Source organism: Nestor notabilis, unplaced genomic scaffold (genome assembly GCF_000696875.1).
Source record: "Nestor notabilis isolate BGI_N333 unplaced genomic scaffold, ASM69687v1 scaffold21239, whole genome shotgun sequence".
NCBI classification, from domain to species: Eukaryota; Metazoa; Chordata; class Aves; order Psittaciformes; family Psittacidae; genus Nestor; species Nestor notabilis.
The window spans coordinates 65,334-82,573 of record NW_009943585.1 but is presented as its reverse complement, the minus strand read 5'-3'; the positions used below and the strand labels follow the sequence as shown (position 1 = coordinate 82,573).

General features: G+C 36.3%; 1 protein-coding gene across 1 annotated transcript in view; it reads left to right on the top strand.

The window, feature by feature from the left end:
• Positions 1-17,240, top strand: part of LRBA (LPS-responsive vesicle trafficking, beach and anchor containing) — a gene marked incomplete at its 3' end in the record, with an annotated part of 135,119 nt that overhangs the window by 69,091 nt on the left and 48,788 nt on the right. Inside the window, exons 22-29 of the mRNA XM_010022008.1 lie at positions 6,426-7,457; positions 8,500-8,675; positions 9,826-9,979; positions 10,381-10,561; positions 11,849-11,976; positions 12,339-12,446; positions 14,977-15,145; positions 15,801-16,239. Coding sequence (XP_010020310.1) covers positions 6,426-7,457; positions 8,500-8,675; positions 9,826-9,979; positions 10,381-10,561; positions 11,849-11,976; positions 12,339-12,446; positions 14,977-15,145; positions 15,801-16,239 — 2,387 coding nt within the window. The remainder of the gene's footprint in view (positions 1-6,425; positions 7,458-8,499; positions 8,676-9,825; positions 9,980-10,380; positions 10,562-11,848; positions 11,977-12,338; positions 12,447-14,976; positions 15,146-15,800; positions 16,240-17,240) is intronic.

Genomic DNA, 17,240 nt, shown 5'->3' with positions numbered 1-17,240 from the left:
TGCCACATATTTTATGTCGCGGGGGGGGGGGGGGGAAGGTGTGTATAGGGTGTACATGTGCTATGTTTGCCTTATTTTCATCACTGTCAGATGAGGGAAAACTGGCAAAACCAGCAAAGAGTAGGTGCTGCAGGAGTTAATATATGATGGCAATTTAAAAACTAATTTGCAGAGAGGAGACCATGGCTCAGTAGTTGTAGAAAGTAACAGCCCATCAGGATCTGTTGAGTCCAAATCCCACTGGCATTCATGAGTTATTGAGGACAGTTTTGTGTCCATTTTTTCTCCCTATCTTGAAGAAGATAGGTAAGGTCTTCCACAGTGTTATGTGCAGGCATTTTTTAGCTTTAGTGCATTTTGAAGGCTTCAGAAGCTCTTCAGTCCTGAGGGGAAGCAGAGGTAGCTAGCTAAGAGCGTCATTGTGCTACTGCAGGTTTTTGGTTTTCAGTTGTACAAGGCCAATATATTAATGCATCAAAGCTGGGGGAGATGCAAACTAAGTAGCACACTTGAAATGCTTAAATATGGGGTTCATTCTTATGGTAGAAATATTTATAAAAAAGAACTTATTCTAGATGGAAATGTTAAGTGTTCAAGGCTAGGTTGCATGGGGCTTTGAGCAGCAGGGGGGCTGGAACTAGATGATCTTTAAGGTCTCTTCAAACCCAAACCATTCTATGAAATGATTGTCGGGGTCACTTGATTTACAGAAAGCAGAAGGAATTTGGAGACTAGAATGTGCAGCCTTCTTTAGAGCTGTGCACCATCTAGGGTGTGTGGTATCCAGGATGCAAGCCTTCAAGTTCGCTAAGTGTTTCCTTGCATCAGCTTGTTTTGTAGTATGTGTGTGGGAAGGCTTTTCCTAATCAATGCCTCTGAGGAAAAGAGTATTTTCATTATTCAGCAGGCACAATAGTCAGGAGGAGAGATCTGTACCACTGATGGGTTCTTATACATGCAGCATGTATGGTTCATGGGGAGCTCCTCCATCTCAGCTAAAATTTGACTAATTCAAACTGAAAGAAAAATGTGAAATAGAAGGTAGGAATACAGTGAACAAAGTAAACTGGGAATTTATGAAGCAGGATCAGCTAGGTAGAGAAAGCAGCACAGAAGCCTGGAATGAAGAATGTAATAGCAATTTATTACTGGTTGAGAATTTTCAGAGGTCTCAAGAAATGGGGAACCATTTGCAATGGAAAGAACTGATGCATAAAAGGCAAACAGTTATGAGATCCTTCTTAAGCAAAAATGACCTGAAAAGGAGAATGGATTCTCATCTGTATGACTTGGTATAAAAATCATTGGCAGATGGGATCTGTGTCTGCAGTCTCAAGAACTGTTAGTGGCCTCGTTTGCTGTTGCTACAGAGTTTGAGGCAAACCACCTCTGTACTTGCTGCTGCCTGTGTTCATATTGTGGCTGCGGGGACCAAATGGAGCCTCTGGACCACGAGTTGAAATGATAGATGTGGAGTCTTTGCTACAGGGCTGCTGACAACACATGGAGACATTGGAAAAGGATGGCCAAAGAGAAGTGCACAAGATGCGTAGCTGGGTGTTAACGATGATGTAGAATGGTGAACACTGAATTGAGTTAGAAGGTATTTTTTGTTAATAACTAAATATCAAATGTGCACAAGACAGAATTGGACAGTCAACTGAACTGCAGGAATGGTGGCAAGGATTGAGATAAGAGAGAAAATATATACCCTGGCAGGATACTGTACTCGTGTCTTGCAGTTTAAACAAATTAAAAGCAATAGTTGCGTTACAAAATAAGCAAATACATTTGGTGTGCTGTTTCAATTTATTATTGTATGGTGATGTAACAGTAACCCATTCCTTCACTTGAATTGAAAATAACGCTGCCGACATATGTAAAATTATCTCTCAGAAAAGCAAAGACTTTTACAAAATATATTGACTACTAGTTGCTTTCTTAGTCTAGAAATCATTTGCATGCATATCTTTTTGCCAAGCTGAGGAGAAAAAAGGCAAAAGTATTGCTCCTTAGGTGAAAATGCAGGATGCAGGAACATGAAAATGTCTTAGTACAGGGGTTCCCTCCCTGCCTTGCGTATCACTGAATGCTATTTTGGTGGAAACTTAGATTCCTTGAAACTTCTCATGTAGTGTCCAGCATAATATGTGTGAATTTGCTTTTCTTAGCTTTTATCTGTGAACAGCTCAGAAATAGCCCAGGGATTCCTCAGGTCAGAGGGTTACAGACTTTAAGTCAGTGTATGGTGCACACAGTACCTTCGTATCTTTCAGTTCACCAAATTGAAAATTAGGTTTGACATCTTCAGCAATTGGTGCCTCCCATCTAAATAGACCTGGTTTTGATTGGCAATTAGTTTCCACTTTTGAATAGTTAAGTGTTGCTAGAGGAGAAGTAGGAAAACTCTTATAAAGTTTTGTTAAGATTTAGTCCTTGTTAAGATTTAAAAAATTGAAACTCTTTCTGGAATTACGAACACTTTATTGATGGTATCAGCAGCACAGGAGCTAGTTTGCATTGAGCAGACTCTATAAGGAAACAGCAGTACTATATAATTGTCTGACCTGTCTGGCAGACATTTCTTTCTTGTCTCTGCTCTGCAAAATTGCCCACCTGATAATGAAAAAAAGGACAAAGTCTCAATGTATAGTTAAAATATTTTCCCTGTGTTCTTTAATGCAAATGTCAATCATCTTAACCTTTTTCATTGCTGTATGCTAATTTTTTCCTTGGCAATTAGTAAATGTTGGATGTCAAATTAAGTTAAAATTAATGGCAGAGGCAAATGTTGCAGTTATTAGCTCACAAGTGTCTTTAACTAGTAGTGCGTAGAGATGCATTCCAAGCATTGCAAACAGCTATGGATTAACCATCAAATGGTGGTGAAGATTAATGGTTGGCCTTTTAGCTCACTAATTTAGAACAATTTCTAGTAATTAATTTTGCATTATCAGCTTTACAGTTGCAAATGCCTTAAGGAAAATAAAAAATGACTTAAACGCATTTACTGTTCTTCAAGCTAACAGTTGTCTAGTGAATTGTTGCATTCTTGCAGATCCTAACATATAATCTTTAATACCTTTATATATAATCTCTTACTACTTCTATTTAGTAATCATAAGTTCTACTTCATTCTGTGATTTTGTTGATACTTATTTTGTTAACCTTGGGTGTTTTCTTTGTAGGGTGTATTGTTTGGCTTTGTGATGTTGTCTGCTTCAGAAATGCCATGTGATGCAACAGAATTGTGGGGAAAGAATTGTCCAGTACCTGCATTGTAATACCACTATTTCTTGGTTTCCTGTCAAACCAAATTACAAATTAATATAGTGAGCAGAACTGTTTATACAGGCTTGCTGAAAACTTGGATTTTACAAGACAGTATTTCTTAAGTTTGTTCCCTTTTTCATATAAATAAGAAAACCCAGACTCAAAATGGATATTTGAGAAATAGTATTTGTGCATTGCTGTTTTAATTTGAATATTATTTAAAGGACAGCATTTAATACATTGTGGCATGAATTCTTCCTGATGTTTATGGTGGAAGAAGAAATTGCCATCCTTTTAAAGTGGATTTTGGTGGGGCTTTGTGAGTGATGTTCCCCTATAACTTGACAACATGGTATTTCTTCCTCATTGAGGTATTTTTAATAGCTCAGAATTACAGATATAATTACTGATTAGAAATGAAAGCCAGACTTTCAAAATGAAGAAGGATACTTTTTTTTTTAAGGCAGTAGATTAAATTTGGAACAAATGATGCAGAGGAGATTTCATCTCTTGATTTCTAAAATCAAGGCTGGACAACTTTCTAGATGCTGTCATCCAATTCTTGTTTTGAGGAAGGTGTGTTAAAGTCAAGGGCTAGGCTAGATGATCTGATGTCACTTTCTGACCTTAACCTCCGTGATTCCTTGAAGTGCTAGGGGAAAGCAGCTGTAACAGAACTGATAATATGCTTTTAGAATGCATTTAAAGTTACATTTCTTGATGCTTGCAATTTATTTTGACCAGGTTGGTAATTTATCAAAGCGCTTGCATAGATAGGGCTGCCAGAACTTAGAACTTTATATTGCTGTTAAAGCTTGTTGTATTCTGTAAGGACCAGTGTAAGCATCAAGTGTTGCTTGATGAAACTCTTTCAACACTGTGAATTTGCTCTTTTTGCAAGGTGGTTTTAGTAATTGCCAGCCCTGCAAAACATCTCTATGATTTGTTCCATTAAGATTGAGTTGTTGCTGTTATTGAACACGTCTGTGAGTCATGTACTACTCTACACTGCACTCAAGTTTGAGCATGGAAGAAAATTATGTTTTGTAACAGGTCCCTCTAGCTACTCTCTTGTGATCATCTTAGCGTCATTGTACCTAGCCCCATTTGTACTCGGAAGAGATGGCCACAGCAGTAATAGAATTTGACATACATGTCTCCCTCATTTGCCTCATTCCACAAAAATGAAAGAAAGAAAAAGAAAAAAGGTGCCATTCTGCCATTCTCATCTTCGTCTTTATCTTGCTTTGCCTTGGTTCAAGGGAACTAGTGAAATAGATTTTGAGGCTAGACCTGAGAAACATTCAACAGCTTTGGAAGGAGTGCATGACCAGAGTAGAATCCAAGCGTCATACTTGGAGGTAGCTTAATAGTGCTAAAAGTAATTATGTGGTGATGTAGTGTAGCTAAAGCCTACAAATACTTTTAAGAAGTCACTTTTCCCATGTGTTTTTCAAAATGAATGTTGCAGTAACAAGTCTGATACTGAAGACAGAAATAAATAAAGGTAGCTGTATTAGCATAGATTTGTTATAGCTATACATTGCATAGGCAATGGTTATACATACTTTGGGTCAGCATGTGCTTTCTGAGAAGTACATATGGTAAGTTTTTGCTGAAATATTTTTATTTGTTGAATATCTCTTTAGTACTTGTTGGAATAAAAATTTTAATACTTTTGGCAATGTAGGAAGCAACAGAGAGAGAAGCGAGAAAGGTAGCTGAAGATAAGCTCAAGTTGTTATGCTTTCTTCTTCGGAAAAGTAATGATTTGACCAAAAGTAGTAGCTTTTTTGGAAACGAATGCAAAGTGGAGGAGCTTATTAACATGATCCAGTTTAGGTTGCTTTTGACATCCTGACTGGAACAGTTCAAGAAGGAAGTATTTCTAAAATAATATATTGTCCACATACACATACTACCCCCCTCCTCCCACTCCCCTCCTTTTTGCAATACCCTATAATCAAATATTTTATAAATTCATTGTGACAGATGGATGACCTTTCAGTCATTTATAATCATTTACACTTTTTTTGTTTGTACATAACACAAGAAGACTTTCTAGTACTTGCCAAGTTAGTTTTTGACTTGCACATGTTCTCTTAAGAGAAAATACTCCTACTGACTAATCATCCCTTTGAATACCATGTAAATGGAATTTTTAGGTGAGATCCAAATGAATGAGTTTAGTATGTAAAAGAGTAATAATATGTGCATTCATATTGAGTAAAATGTATTGCTCTTTGTTTGTGGAAAATGTTTCTGACAAAGAAAATAGTTAAACTGCAGCTGAGGGGGTCATTTTTTATATTTTAGGAAAATTTTGAGAACTAAGCTTACAATAAATAAACACTTACATTATAAAAGATAAATCTAAATCCTAAGGAGAAAGGTATAGATAAACTAAATTGAATGATAGTGTAATAAAAACATTAGTTAGTCTAGTGAGATTTTCTTTGAACATGCAGCTATTTATTTGGGCAAATGAGTTTTATCAGTATGTATATAAGGAATTTTTCTGTCTGGGTATTTTTAATATACCTAAGAACAATTATTTTTTTTCCAGCTTATGTATCAGAAGGTCTTCTCACTTTAATCAGGTTGTGTAGTTCTCATGTGCCTTTTAGACTGGGTGAATAGCATCCACCAGAGCAAAAGTTCTCTGGAGAATTTAGGTATCATTTGGAGATCCTTAGAATTTTGGCTTTGTTAAACTGCTTTGACTTCTTGGGGTTGTATTTTTGTAATGTAAGCTTCTCAAAAGTTTATTTATCTTTATGGATTGTTGAGCATACTCAAGGTGCTAAAGTGATGTGAAAACTCAACTATAGTAAGTGCCTTGCTACTTGTCACAGAAAAATTGAGATTGTGAGCTATTTCAAATTTAGTAATTTTCTGGTTGTTATGCTGTTGCATTTTTATCTGCATCACATACAATTACCTGAATACAGGTAGCACAGGTAATTCTAATTCAGATGACTGCATTCAGCATAGGAAATTACGCAAGTGTTAACTGTAAGTCATAGAATCATAGAATGGTTAAGGTTGGAAAGGACCTTAAGATCATCTAGTTCCAGCTAAACTTTTGTTTTATTAGATAAAATAGTCATTAATATGTCATTTTTAATGTACTTTCAACTCTGTTCTTTTAGGTAACTTTTGAAATGCACAAAGAGAGTCTTTCTCAAATGTACAGGGAATACCAAGGGAAAGCAGGTGAAGGGGATGGAGTACATTCTTCAACTCCAATTAGAACTATCTCTGGAGCAAGCAAAGAAGCTGAAACTAAGGGAAAGCAACAGTGTTTGGAGTTAAAAGAAGGTGCTACTGCTCCTTCCTGCATTATTGATGATGACATGGATTGCAGTACTGGAAAAAAAGAGACAAATACCTCATCAAATGGTGAACAACAAACTCATTCGGTGTCTAATCACAGAGAAGAGTTGGAGGGGGAAGACAGGGAGACTACACAGGATTTTAAAGCAGTGCCTTGTGTGGGATTTTCTCTGGAACCAGAAGCAGTAAGACCCAATGTTTCAGAAATTAGTACTGGAATAGCTGAAGCAATTGAAGATTCTCTGAGCAAAGCTGACAAGCTTGTGGAAGAAACAGTAGCTGTCACTGGTGCTCCTTTATCAATGGAAACTACTTTGGAAGGAGAAACTCCTGAAAGTCCAGAAAGACAGGAAAAATCAGCAGTAGAGGTGGAAGACGAGGATGACTTTGTTGATTTGAAAGAGGAAAGTAGTATGCCTTTACCTTCAGAAGAGTTTGCAGAAATGAACAAGGAATGTAACTCTAATGAAAGTGAAGTGACAAAGCAGGAAATAGAAATAGAGAAGCAGCCTGAATCTGTGCTTGTAAAATCTGAAGATACAGAAGTTGTGGATGGGACAAAACAAGAACTGACTTCTTCACCGGAAACAGTGAGTTCTGCAGTTCAAGAAGTAATGACTCAGCCAGCACCACAAGGGAAAAAGAAGCTGGGGGAAGAAAAGATTCTTTTTAGTGAAACCAAAACTGCTGAAGAAAATGCAAATGCACATGTGCCAGAGCCTGCTGGAGCCTCTGACAAAAGAATCGCTAAGCTGGATGTTTCTAGTGTTGCATCAGATACAGAAAGACTGGAACTGAAAGCTAACACATGTCTAGAAGCACCTCATCCCCCAAGATCCATGCCTGAGGTAAATTTACGTGCCCTTCTTCCATCTAGCTTTAAATTAAAGGAAGTTGTTTTCGGAAAAAAACAAAACAAAACCCACCTCAAACTACACCCCACCTATTTTGCGGAATTTCGTGTGTATGGATTTTGTGAGTTGTCTAAAGAATATTTTTAACCGTTGATTAAAATAGCCAGAATTCTTACTAATTTGTGTATTGAGAAGTATCTAAGATTTTATTCTTCGTGCATCCACTTATGGATGGTGATGGAGACTGAGTATTTGGCTAGATGGACACTTCATCTGTGTTGGTATTTCTGTTCTTAAGTTTGAAGAATTGAAAGAAACATTCTGAGAGGATTTTATCTAGAACTTCTTCTGCTTCTTTACTCAGCCGTTACTCTTTTCAAAATGGTCTCTTATAATCCCACCTCTTACAGTTTTTGAGGAGGAAACATTGTTTTTGCAGAAAAAAAAATGAAATGTTTTTTACACTAGCTACTCTGCAAGTACACAATATATAGATATTTTGGGTACCATAAAATTGGAAGTATTGTCACTCCATCTCATCAGCCTACCTTTTCTGTGCCAGCGTAATTTAAAACTGGGCTTCTGTTGCATGCTGCAATGCTCCACCTCTCTTGTCTTTAGTTTCTAACTCAGCTTTTTATGGTTGAAGAGTCATGTATCTGAGTACTTCCCTTCTGCAGGGATACCTGCTAATGGATGCTCTTCATTCTGCACCATTCTTCCTTAAAGGAGGAAATCCACTGTCTACAGCAACATATATTCCTCCTGTGGTAAGGTTGGGTTTGTGCTTGTGTATGCCTAGACTGACAGGTGTGGTAGTGCAGCTGTAGACTAGTCTGTAGGTTTGGTATATCCAGTAAATAGCATTTGTGTAATAGTTTTAGCTTTATTTGTAACCATACACACAGTCTCACTTTACTGAATATCCAAAATCTCAAGCTCATTAAATGCATTTTGGTGTATGCTATGGAAACTAATAACCAGAGTGTGGTGTGGTGTCTATTTTTCTCTTTGTGTTGGCAAACTGTGTATTCAGACCTCAAGACATCAAGATTCGTCAGGACAAGAGCTAGCTGCTATGTCAGATGGGCAGAGAAGAGACTCCAGGTCAACTGTGTTCCGTATTCCTGAATTTAAGTGGTCCCTGATGCATCAGCGCTTGCTCACAGACTTACTCTTTTCCATAGAAACAGATATACAGATGTGGAGAAGGTAAATTTCTGTGCTTTATACTGAATGATCTAGGCTGGAATTTCAATTATAATTAACTTGAGATTTTGTTGAAACTGCCTCGGAGTTACTCTTTGAATTTTGCACATCTGGTATTTTACTCTTTATTTAGTAGACTTTTGTGACCTATACCCAAATATTTTCAGGTTTTTTTTAAAGACTCTTTACAGACATATTTTGACTGAAATCCTGCCTACATTTAAATCAATGGCAGTCTTGCTGTTGATTTTTATTGGAACAAGATTTTCATGTTCCTAATATACGTAAGGACCTTCATTTTTTTATTGTTATCTAAATATGGATTAAAAAAAAATCTATTCCAAACAGCATTTATTACTTATTCTTTTGCACACACTGTGTTGCTGCTTTTATATGATCTGGAATGTAATCATCAACACAGATGGTTCAACAAGAAACTTTGAAAACAGTGGTAATTCTGCATTGTAATGCTAAGATTTAATAACTGGTGGTGGCTATTATTATGTCGTAGTAAATATCAAATTTAAATTGAACCGTATAGCTGTACTAGTCTGATAAAAAGGAATGTAGGAATGAAGAAGCAGAGTATTTAAGTGATTAAAAAAATTTAAATTGAGGTGAATTTTTGTCTGATTTTAATATCTAGGATGTGATTAAATTAACCTCTCAGGACATCATCAGATATAGCTAAAATGTATTTTTAACTTATCTTCCATTTTAAATATAATTTCCATGTTTAAGAGGATTTAAGTTTTTGTCGTTTGTTGATTTTTAATTTCTCCAAGAGGCCCTTAGTATTTGCTTTATTTTTTCCAAAGATTTAAATTCAAACGTAGTTCACACTTACAGGAAACTACTGTATTGCCTGATACAGTGACTATAGCAAGTAATCATAGTTCAGCCTAAATGTATCTTTATCGAAATGCTGATTAACACACATCTTGGTGGTTTTAGCAAGCTATGATCTGGAGAGGTTTAAGAACAGAAAGGAAAGGTGGTTTTAGTTTTTGATTAAGACGCATCACTTGACCCTTGCAGTCATGTGTTATTTGCTGCCTCACTGCTAAACTGTCTGGTTGTAGTTTTATTAAAGCCAAAAGATGCTAAAATACTACAAAAATAAAGCTGAATTCTGAATGTTTATTTTGGACAGCCATTCTACAAAAACTGTGATGGACTTTGTGAATAGCAGTGACAATGTCGTATTTGTGCACAACACAATTCACCTCATCTCCCAAGTGATGGACAACATGATCATGGCTTGTGGTGGTATATTGCCATTGCTTTCTGCTGCCACATCTGCTACTGTAAGAAATTTCTTTTTATTTTATTTGAAAATTTATCTCTTGTAGGAGGATGCCTTTCTTTGTGCAGTGTATTAACTATTATATCTGTGTTTTTGGGAAACAGTGTGGGATATTTCCACAGCATCTCTTTCTTCCCTTTTCCTCCATGGTTTCCCTAAGATAAATAGAGTGCCTGCCCTCTTTGCCTGAAGACATAAAAAAAATTGCCTGGCTTCATTCTCCCACAGTGGTCTGGAATGGGATTAAGTCCCAATACTAATGATTGTTCCTAGAATACAACTAATTACTGCTTTTGCATGTGACTGAAAATGGACTTCCAGCATACATTTTTCTTCATTTAAGTTGTTGGAATATCAGTTTTGTGAAGAAGTAAATGTCACTTTCCATTTTTCTCTGCCTAGCATGAATTGGAGAATATTGAGCCAACTCAGGGACTTTCTGTAGAAGCGTCTTTAACGTTTCTCCAGAGATTAATCAACCTTGTGGATGTGCTAATTTTTGCAAGCTCTCTTGGTTTCACTGAAATTGAGTCTGAGAAAAATATGTCATCTGGAGGAATTCTGCGCCAATGTCTTCGTCTGGGTAAGCAAATAAAACCACTTAACGACCATAGGAGCTTGCTGTTGCAAAATAGTTAGCAATTGTTAGCTCCCCCCCCCTGCCCCCTTTGGTTAAATCAGGATTAAATTTAGTCAAAGAAGCACTGAGATCTTTAACTGTTTTACTGGATTCTGCAACGTACATACATGGGGTTCTTTTCCTCTTTAAAAAGCTTAAATAAAGAAATTACTAAGTTTGGTAGCCTGGCTGTTGTGGATGCATGTTTCATTTTATCCATGAAGATATTTTTTCTGCCAAAGTTCCCCAAGTAGTCAAGGCTGAGAATATAACAGCTTCAAGAAAAAGAAATCTTGTACCATATACAAAATCATGAACCTTTATAATATGTAGAAAAGGAGTTTAAATCTTGAGGCCTGTAGATGAAGGTGTGGTAAAAACTAGAGATGTAAAGTTCTAAAGAGTAGTGTTCAAATTGGGCAGTAGTTGTATCCAGTATTACAGTATAATACTTCCAGTCAAATTGTATTGAAAGGAAGTGGTCATTACCTAAGAAAGTAATGATTGTTCCACAAACGAGAATGTACAACATCATAACTGGGTTCAGTTAGTTAGTACAGGAGGAGAGTATTCATGCTAGTTGCATGCTGTAAGACTTTTTGTAATGAAGTTTTTAATTTGCATGAGTGCCAGAGCAGCTCAGAGCCTCAACAGTAACTAGCCTTCCTCTCCCTTTCTAGGCAATTAAAACTTTGTGCAGGTAGAACAAGATTTATGGGATGCAAACAGGTATAGAGGTGGGGTAGTTCTTTTTTCCTTTGAAAATAAATAATATTAGAAGATGAAACAGGTACAATTGTGAAGCTAAAAAAGTAAATCGTGTAACTTCTCAACATTTAGTCCAAGAGTAACAGAGCATTGTGAAGCAAACATTGTTAGTTATTTCACTACTGTATCACTTGTCTTCCTTGATAGTCTGTGAAATTGAGCTGTCTTCACCCTTCCCACCCCATGGTTGTGTGCATGGTAAAATTTCAGTGAGGGATGCTAACTTACTCACTTTGAAGTATCCATTAGATACAGCATACATGTTCTAATAGTTTAGTATTAATTATTAGATATAAATTATTAAAGAATTTTAAGCAATCTTTTGTGACTATTTAAAATTTATGGAAGCAAAATATAATTTTATTGATGTGCTCAAAGTTTTTTATTTTAAGTGATAAACAGAAATGTATTATACTTCTCTGTTAAGGATATAGACATATACTATTTCCCGGAGTGATTCTTAACATTTCTTTTCCCTTCAAGTATGTGCAGTAGCAGTAAGAAATTGCTTGGAGTGTCAGCAGCATGCACAGATGAAGCCTATTGGAGACATTGTGAAGAACCAAAAACCAGTGCAGGGCTTGGTAGGAACAGCAAATTCTTCAGCAAAGGCAAGTATAAGACCACATTCAGGAAGACAGAAGTCAGTAATTATTATTCTGTACAGAGGGATAAGATTTTAAATTTATACCTGTACCACTGATTCGTTTGTATAGCTGAAGGTTGTGAACACTGGAAATCCTGAAGTAGATTTTCCAAGATGTGAATTTAACACTCACATATTTAACCTTCCACAGTGAAATAAATCTGTCACAAGAATTTGCCAGACTTTTCTTTTCCTTTAAAGGTGAAATGCATAGCTGATCTTTGTGCTCTAGTTATGACAATATGATGTGGGCATCTGTACGCACTTAATGATTCTTGGTAGAGTGCTTTTAAAAATCTGAAACAATTGCTTTGGGTTTTTTAATAGAGTCCAGTGGACATTGTGACTGGGGGAATTTCTCCAATACGAGACCATGACAGACTTCTGCAGGATATGGATATTAATCGGCTTCGAGCAGTAGTGTTCAGAGACATAGTAAGTTACAAATAATGTTGTTTTCTTTGTAGCTAATTTTCTGCATATATCTGTTGGCTGAACACTTGCTGCATGTTACCTAGTTTGGCTAAATTTAATTTACAACAACTGAATACTGCTCACAGTAATTAGGAACTCATAATACTCTGCAGCTGTTGCAGTGTTTGTGATTGGAAAGAGGGAGAGGTGAAAATTGCTGCCTGCTGATCAGGCACTTTGGTGTGTTCCTGATTCTCTGGAATTCTTCGTATTTATATTAACTATGTTGATTTTAGTACAAATATATACTTTCACATGCTGTACATAGGCAAACTGTTTATGTATACTATGTATCATAGAGATGTTTATGTACAGTTTTTGAGAAATGAGTATCTTTCTAGCTAATTAGAAATTGGAGGTCATCTAATTCCTTTACTCCCCCTCAGAGGAACCAATTTGTGTGCATGTGCTGTAAATATGCATATGTTTTTTTTATTCTTGAATTGACTAAAAATATCTTTGTCCTATGTCAGCAACTTTATAGCTGATATTGAGGAAATTGAGATTGATTGCTTAAAAAAAATCCCCCTGCTGTAAGCAGATACAGCAGCTATAATGGCTATGAGTCATTGGTGGCCGCAGGCTTGGACACCAGAACTTATTTTACAGTAATTGGACTATTTAGCAAGTGTAATGATTTGCATACCGACTTTTGTTCTATCCAGAATAGTGAAGAATTTTTCATTTTTATCTTTAATTATTGATTGAACCAAGCTTCTTTCGACCCCTACTTCAGTATATAGTGTGCAAAAGATTAAGAGGAACTGCATTTTCCATACTGATGGCAACTAAAATAATCCTAATGGTGCAATCTTCAAAATCAAGCAGATTTTATGTATCATTTATTCTTTAAAAACACCCAATATACACACACAACCTCTGTGCGTTTTACATGTCTAATGCACTGGGTTTTCTGTTTCACAAATAAATATAAAGTGATGGAAGAACTCTGCTTTTTGGCTACTGTGTTGAGCTCTAGAGAAGAAGTAGACTTTAAAAGATGTATTTTGGAATATTTTTTTTTCTGAGCTGCTTGTGCTTGCGTCGAAATATTTTATATTTGATTTGTATGCAGTTTCTTGCATTGTGTTCAGCACATAGAATTGTGATTGGTGTAATTTGGACCTGTGTAGGAGAAACTTAGGTAGGTTCCACTTAACCACCAGCAGTATTACTCTCAGTAGTATCTGAACTTTATTTCAAGAAGTTCTACAAACATAGCAGAAAAAATAAGGAAGGGGTAGTTAAAATTCACTGCATCACAACTTTATTAAGTACAGTTGAAAACTGTCTTGCAAAAATTCATCTAGCAAAAAAATTCTTTATAATCCTTACCATCATAGGGGACTTCTAACAGTTTTGCACTGTGCTTGCCCGATGCTAACCTCTTACTAGCTTCCTGTATCTGTCTTGTTTTATGAAAGTTATGGATTTGCATCAAGCATAAGGCTATATAGGTTGTTTTTTCAGCATAGCAGATAGTATCCTCCTGTGTTATCTCATTAATTGAGAACTTCTTATGAACTTCTTCCAGTATAGCTTATTAAAGAACTCTTCACAGATTGTAGGCCTTCAATAGGCTCTACAATCATGGTAAAAAGAGCTTTATATTTTAACTTAGTTGCTTGAACTACTCAGAGGGAAAAATTGAATGCTACCTGAGCCCTTACCTAAATGGGGGATAAAACCCCTGAACACTGGTTGGTCAGTGAGGATCCAACTATTCCATTCTTCTGTGATCCAACGTGTACAAAGCTTTTCTCTTATTGACCACGGAAAGGGTCAGGCTTAGGCTAAATCATAATGTGTAGTCAGGTCTGGCATGTGGATTTTTATTTCACTAGAGGTGACTGAGGGTTCTGGGGAGGTACCGGGCATAGTTCACATTAATATTTATTTTGAAGATTTTCTTAAAATCTCTTAAAGTTACAGATGAAATGCAAATGCATATTTGCCAATTCTTGTTTAAATTGTGCATTGTACAATTTGTCCATCTGGACAATCTGATGATGAAATAAAACTTAATGCTGGTTCTGGAATTTGTTCCACTTCCTTCATTAATATGTAACAGTTTGTAAATGCTCTTAGAGTTTTGTTGAGTCCACCTGCATGGTTGTACTTCACAGCAAATGCTGTTAATATCTTGGCACATTTGAGGAACTGTAATAGAGGAAACACCTGTAAATAAATAAAGGGGACCTAGTCCCTGCACTAATTCCAAGCATGTAGTCAAAACACACAACCTTAGTCAAAGTTGTCACATCTATAAATGAAAAATGAAAGGATTAGTGCCACATGTATACAATTGCTGTATTTCCCAGCTTTATGGGTGAGACAAACTGTGACTAGAGAATATTGTTCTTCCATTGTTGACGTATCAGCTTACTCTCAGTCTGTTTATGGTAGTGCTGGGCATACTTTACAGAAAAATAAACATGCTGCTGAAATTGTAATGGAAAAATCTGTGTGTGTCCTTTTCTTTTTTTTACAGGAGGATAGTAAACAGGCTCAGTTTTTGGCTTTGGCTGTTGTATATTTTATTTCTGTGCTCATGGTTTCAAAATACAGAGATATACTGGAACCCCAGAATGAAAGGCGACCAAATCATAGCCAGTCATTCAAGGAATCAGGGAATGAAAATAATGAAACTCCTGCTACAGGTGAACTGCTAAATATTTGGCCAAATGAAATAATGTGGCATATGCATCTTAAAATTCTGTAGAAGTCCATGTGAAACTGTATAGAAATATGTGTATTATAACCAGTTAAATAAGTAACATTATAGTACTCAATTTGCCTCAGTATTTGTGTCTATGTTTGATGTGAAAGGAACATAATCTATAGGTTGATTTTGCTGTGTGGAGATAGTTAATCTCACTGAAGTAGTGAAGTATGCATGAATGTTGGTTGCAGAAACATTACTATTGTGCGTTACGTAAAATATGTATAAGCATAGACTGGCAGCTTTTTGTTTCCACTGTGAGACTTCTTTCTCCTATTCTTTAGGTCAATAAATTTGTTTTCATTATTTGACTTTTGAGTCAGTATCTTCTATTCCCTTCTCTCAGTTTTCAGCATTATAACTTCTCAGGCTTCTTAGAAATTAGAAGGAAATTCTTCAGTTTTAAGTTTCCTATTAAATAGTTAGAAATAATACTAAGTCTCTAAGTAGACAAGAGGAAACAGTAGACAAGAAATAACAGATGTGTTATTTCACTTGTGACATATTGGTGTTACTTCTTTATGAGCAATGTGTTGAATGCAGTTCTACTAACAATGAACTTAAAATGTGTTTTCTCCTTTTGGCATGAACAGATGTGGAAAACCCATCTGCTGCTCTCAGTACTTCAGCCTGCACTGAAGATTCAGAAAGTACAGCATCTGTACAAAGAAGGGATTCTGGTCTTGGGGAGGAACCAGCTTCAGGACAAACAAACAGTTCCAGTAGTGCTGCTGAAGCAGGACCTCTGAATGTCAGCGCAGGTCCAGATGCAATCAGTGAAGTACTATGCACGCTCTCATTAGAAGTAAATAAGTCTCAGGAAGGCAGAAATGAGACTGGAACTGAGGATAATAAGCCTACAGCTTCTGCGCCAGCTGCAAAAAATGTCAATGTAAAGGATATCTTGAGAAGCTTGGTAAGCACACCAGCCGATGGGACTGCATTGGATGCTGCTCTTCTGCCACCAACCTTCCTTGGAGTTCTTGGCGATGGAGCTGCTGAGCAGCCTGTACAGTTCCATTCCTTTGATAGGTAAAATAACTTCTAAAATATTTGGGCTATTTTATTTTGCTTAAGAGATCTGTAAGGAACAGAAGAAAAATCAGATCTCATGTGCAGTGTCATCTAGTACTTAATATAATCAGGAAGCTATGTTATGCTACTGTGGAAATGAAAATTGACTGGTGATTGGGTTAGTCTTCAAGGTTTTGAACCCAGCACCTCTTCATAAGAGTTAACTCTCCTGTCCATGTACACGTTAGAGCTCAGAAGTGATACGGGAATAGGGGCCAATAAATTGCTTAGAAATGACTGCAAGAGTAAAAGAAAAGATTAAGGGTGTAACCTGTTCTTTTGTCTTTCCTGTTCTGCTCTTCCTAACTGCAGCACTTGCAGATGAGTGCTGGAGTACTACTCCTATTTGCACAGTTTTAAGGGACTCAAGAAATAAAGTGGACGCTAAATAACTTGAAGTAATAACATGTAGATTAGCTTGTGTATTGATCACAAAGGTGTAACTAGTTTCTGTTACTGCGGGCCTGCAAAAGAATACTGGTTTAATAATAGTTACAAATGGATCAAAGACAATGGAGTACTCATCAAGGTGTCCTTCTACCTATAGAATATTCCCATATTCATCTATGAAAATGCATCTGTGTTCTGCCTTCTGGTGCTAAAAGTCTACTTTAAATCTTTTAGGCTTAATTCAGTAGATATATCCCTAGGCTGTTAGATTTGCTTTGTTGTTATAATAGCTTTTAAAATTTTGTTTCATTTTAGTAAGTATCTGCCTCTCTTAATACTCAAATGCTGTGGTGCATTTAAAAAGGAGCTGTGTTGTTTCTTTTTTATTTTCCTTTTAGATTGAAGTCCCTTTTAGCTGATAAATTTTTGTGTCCCCTACATATCAGTCTCATTATCTCCTTATCTTTTCCCATGTATAGTAGACAACATTGTCTTTTAATGTGTTTACTCACTTTTACCTCTCTAGGATTCCCAAAACCAACAAAGAAAACAAAGAAAGAAAGGCAGAA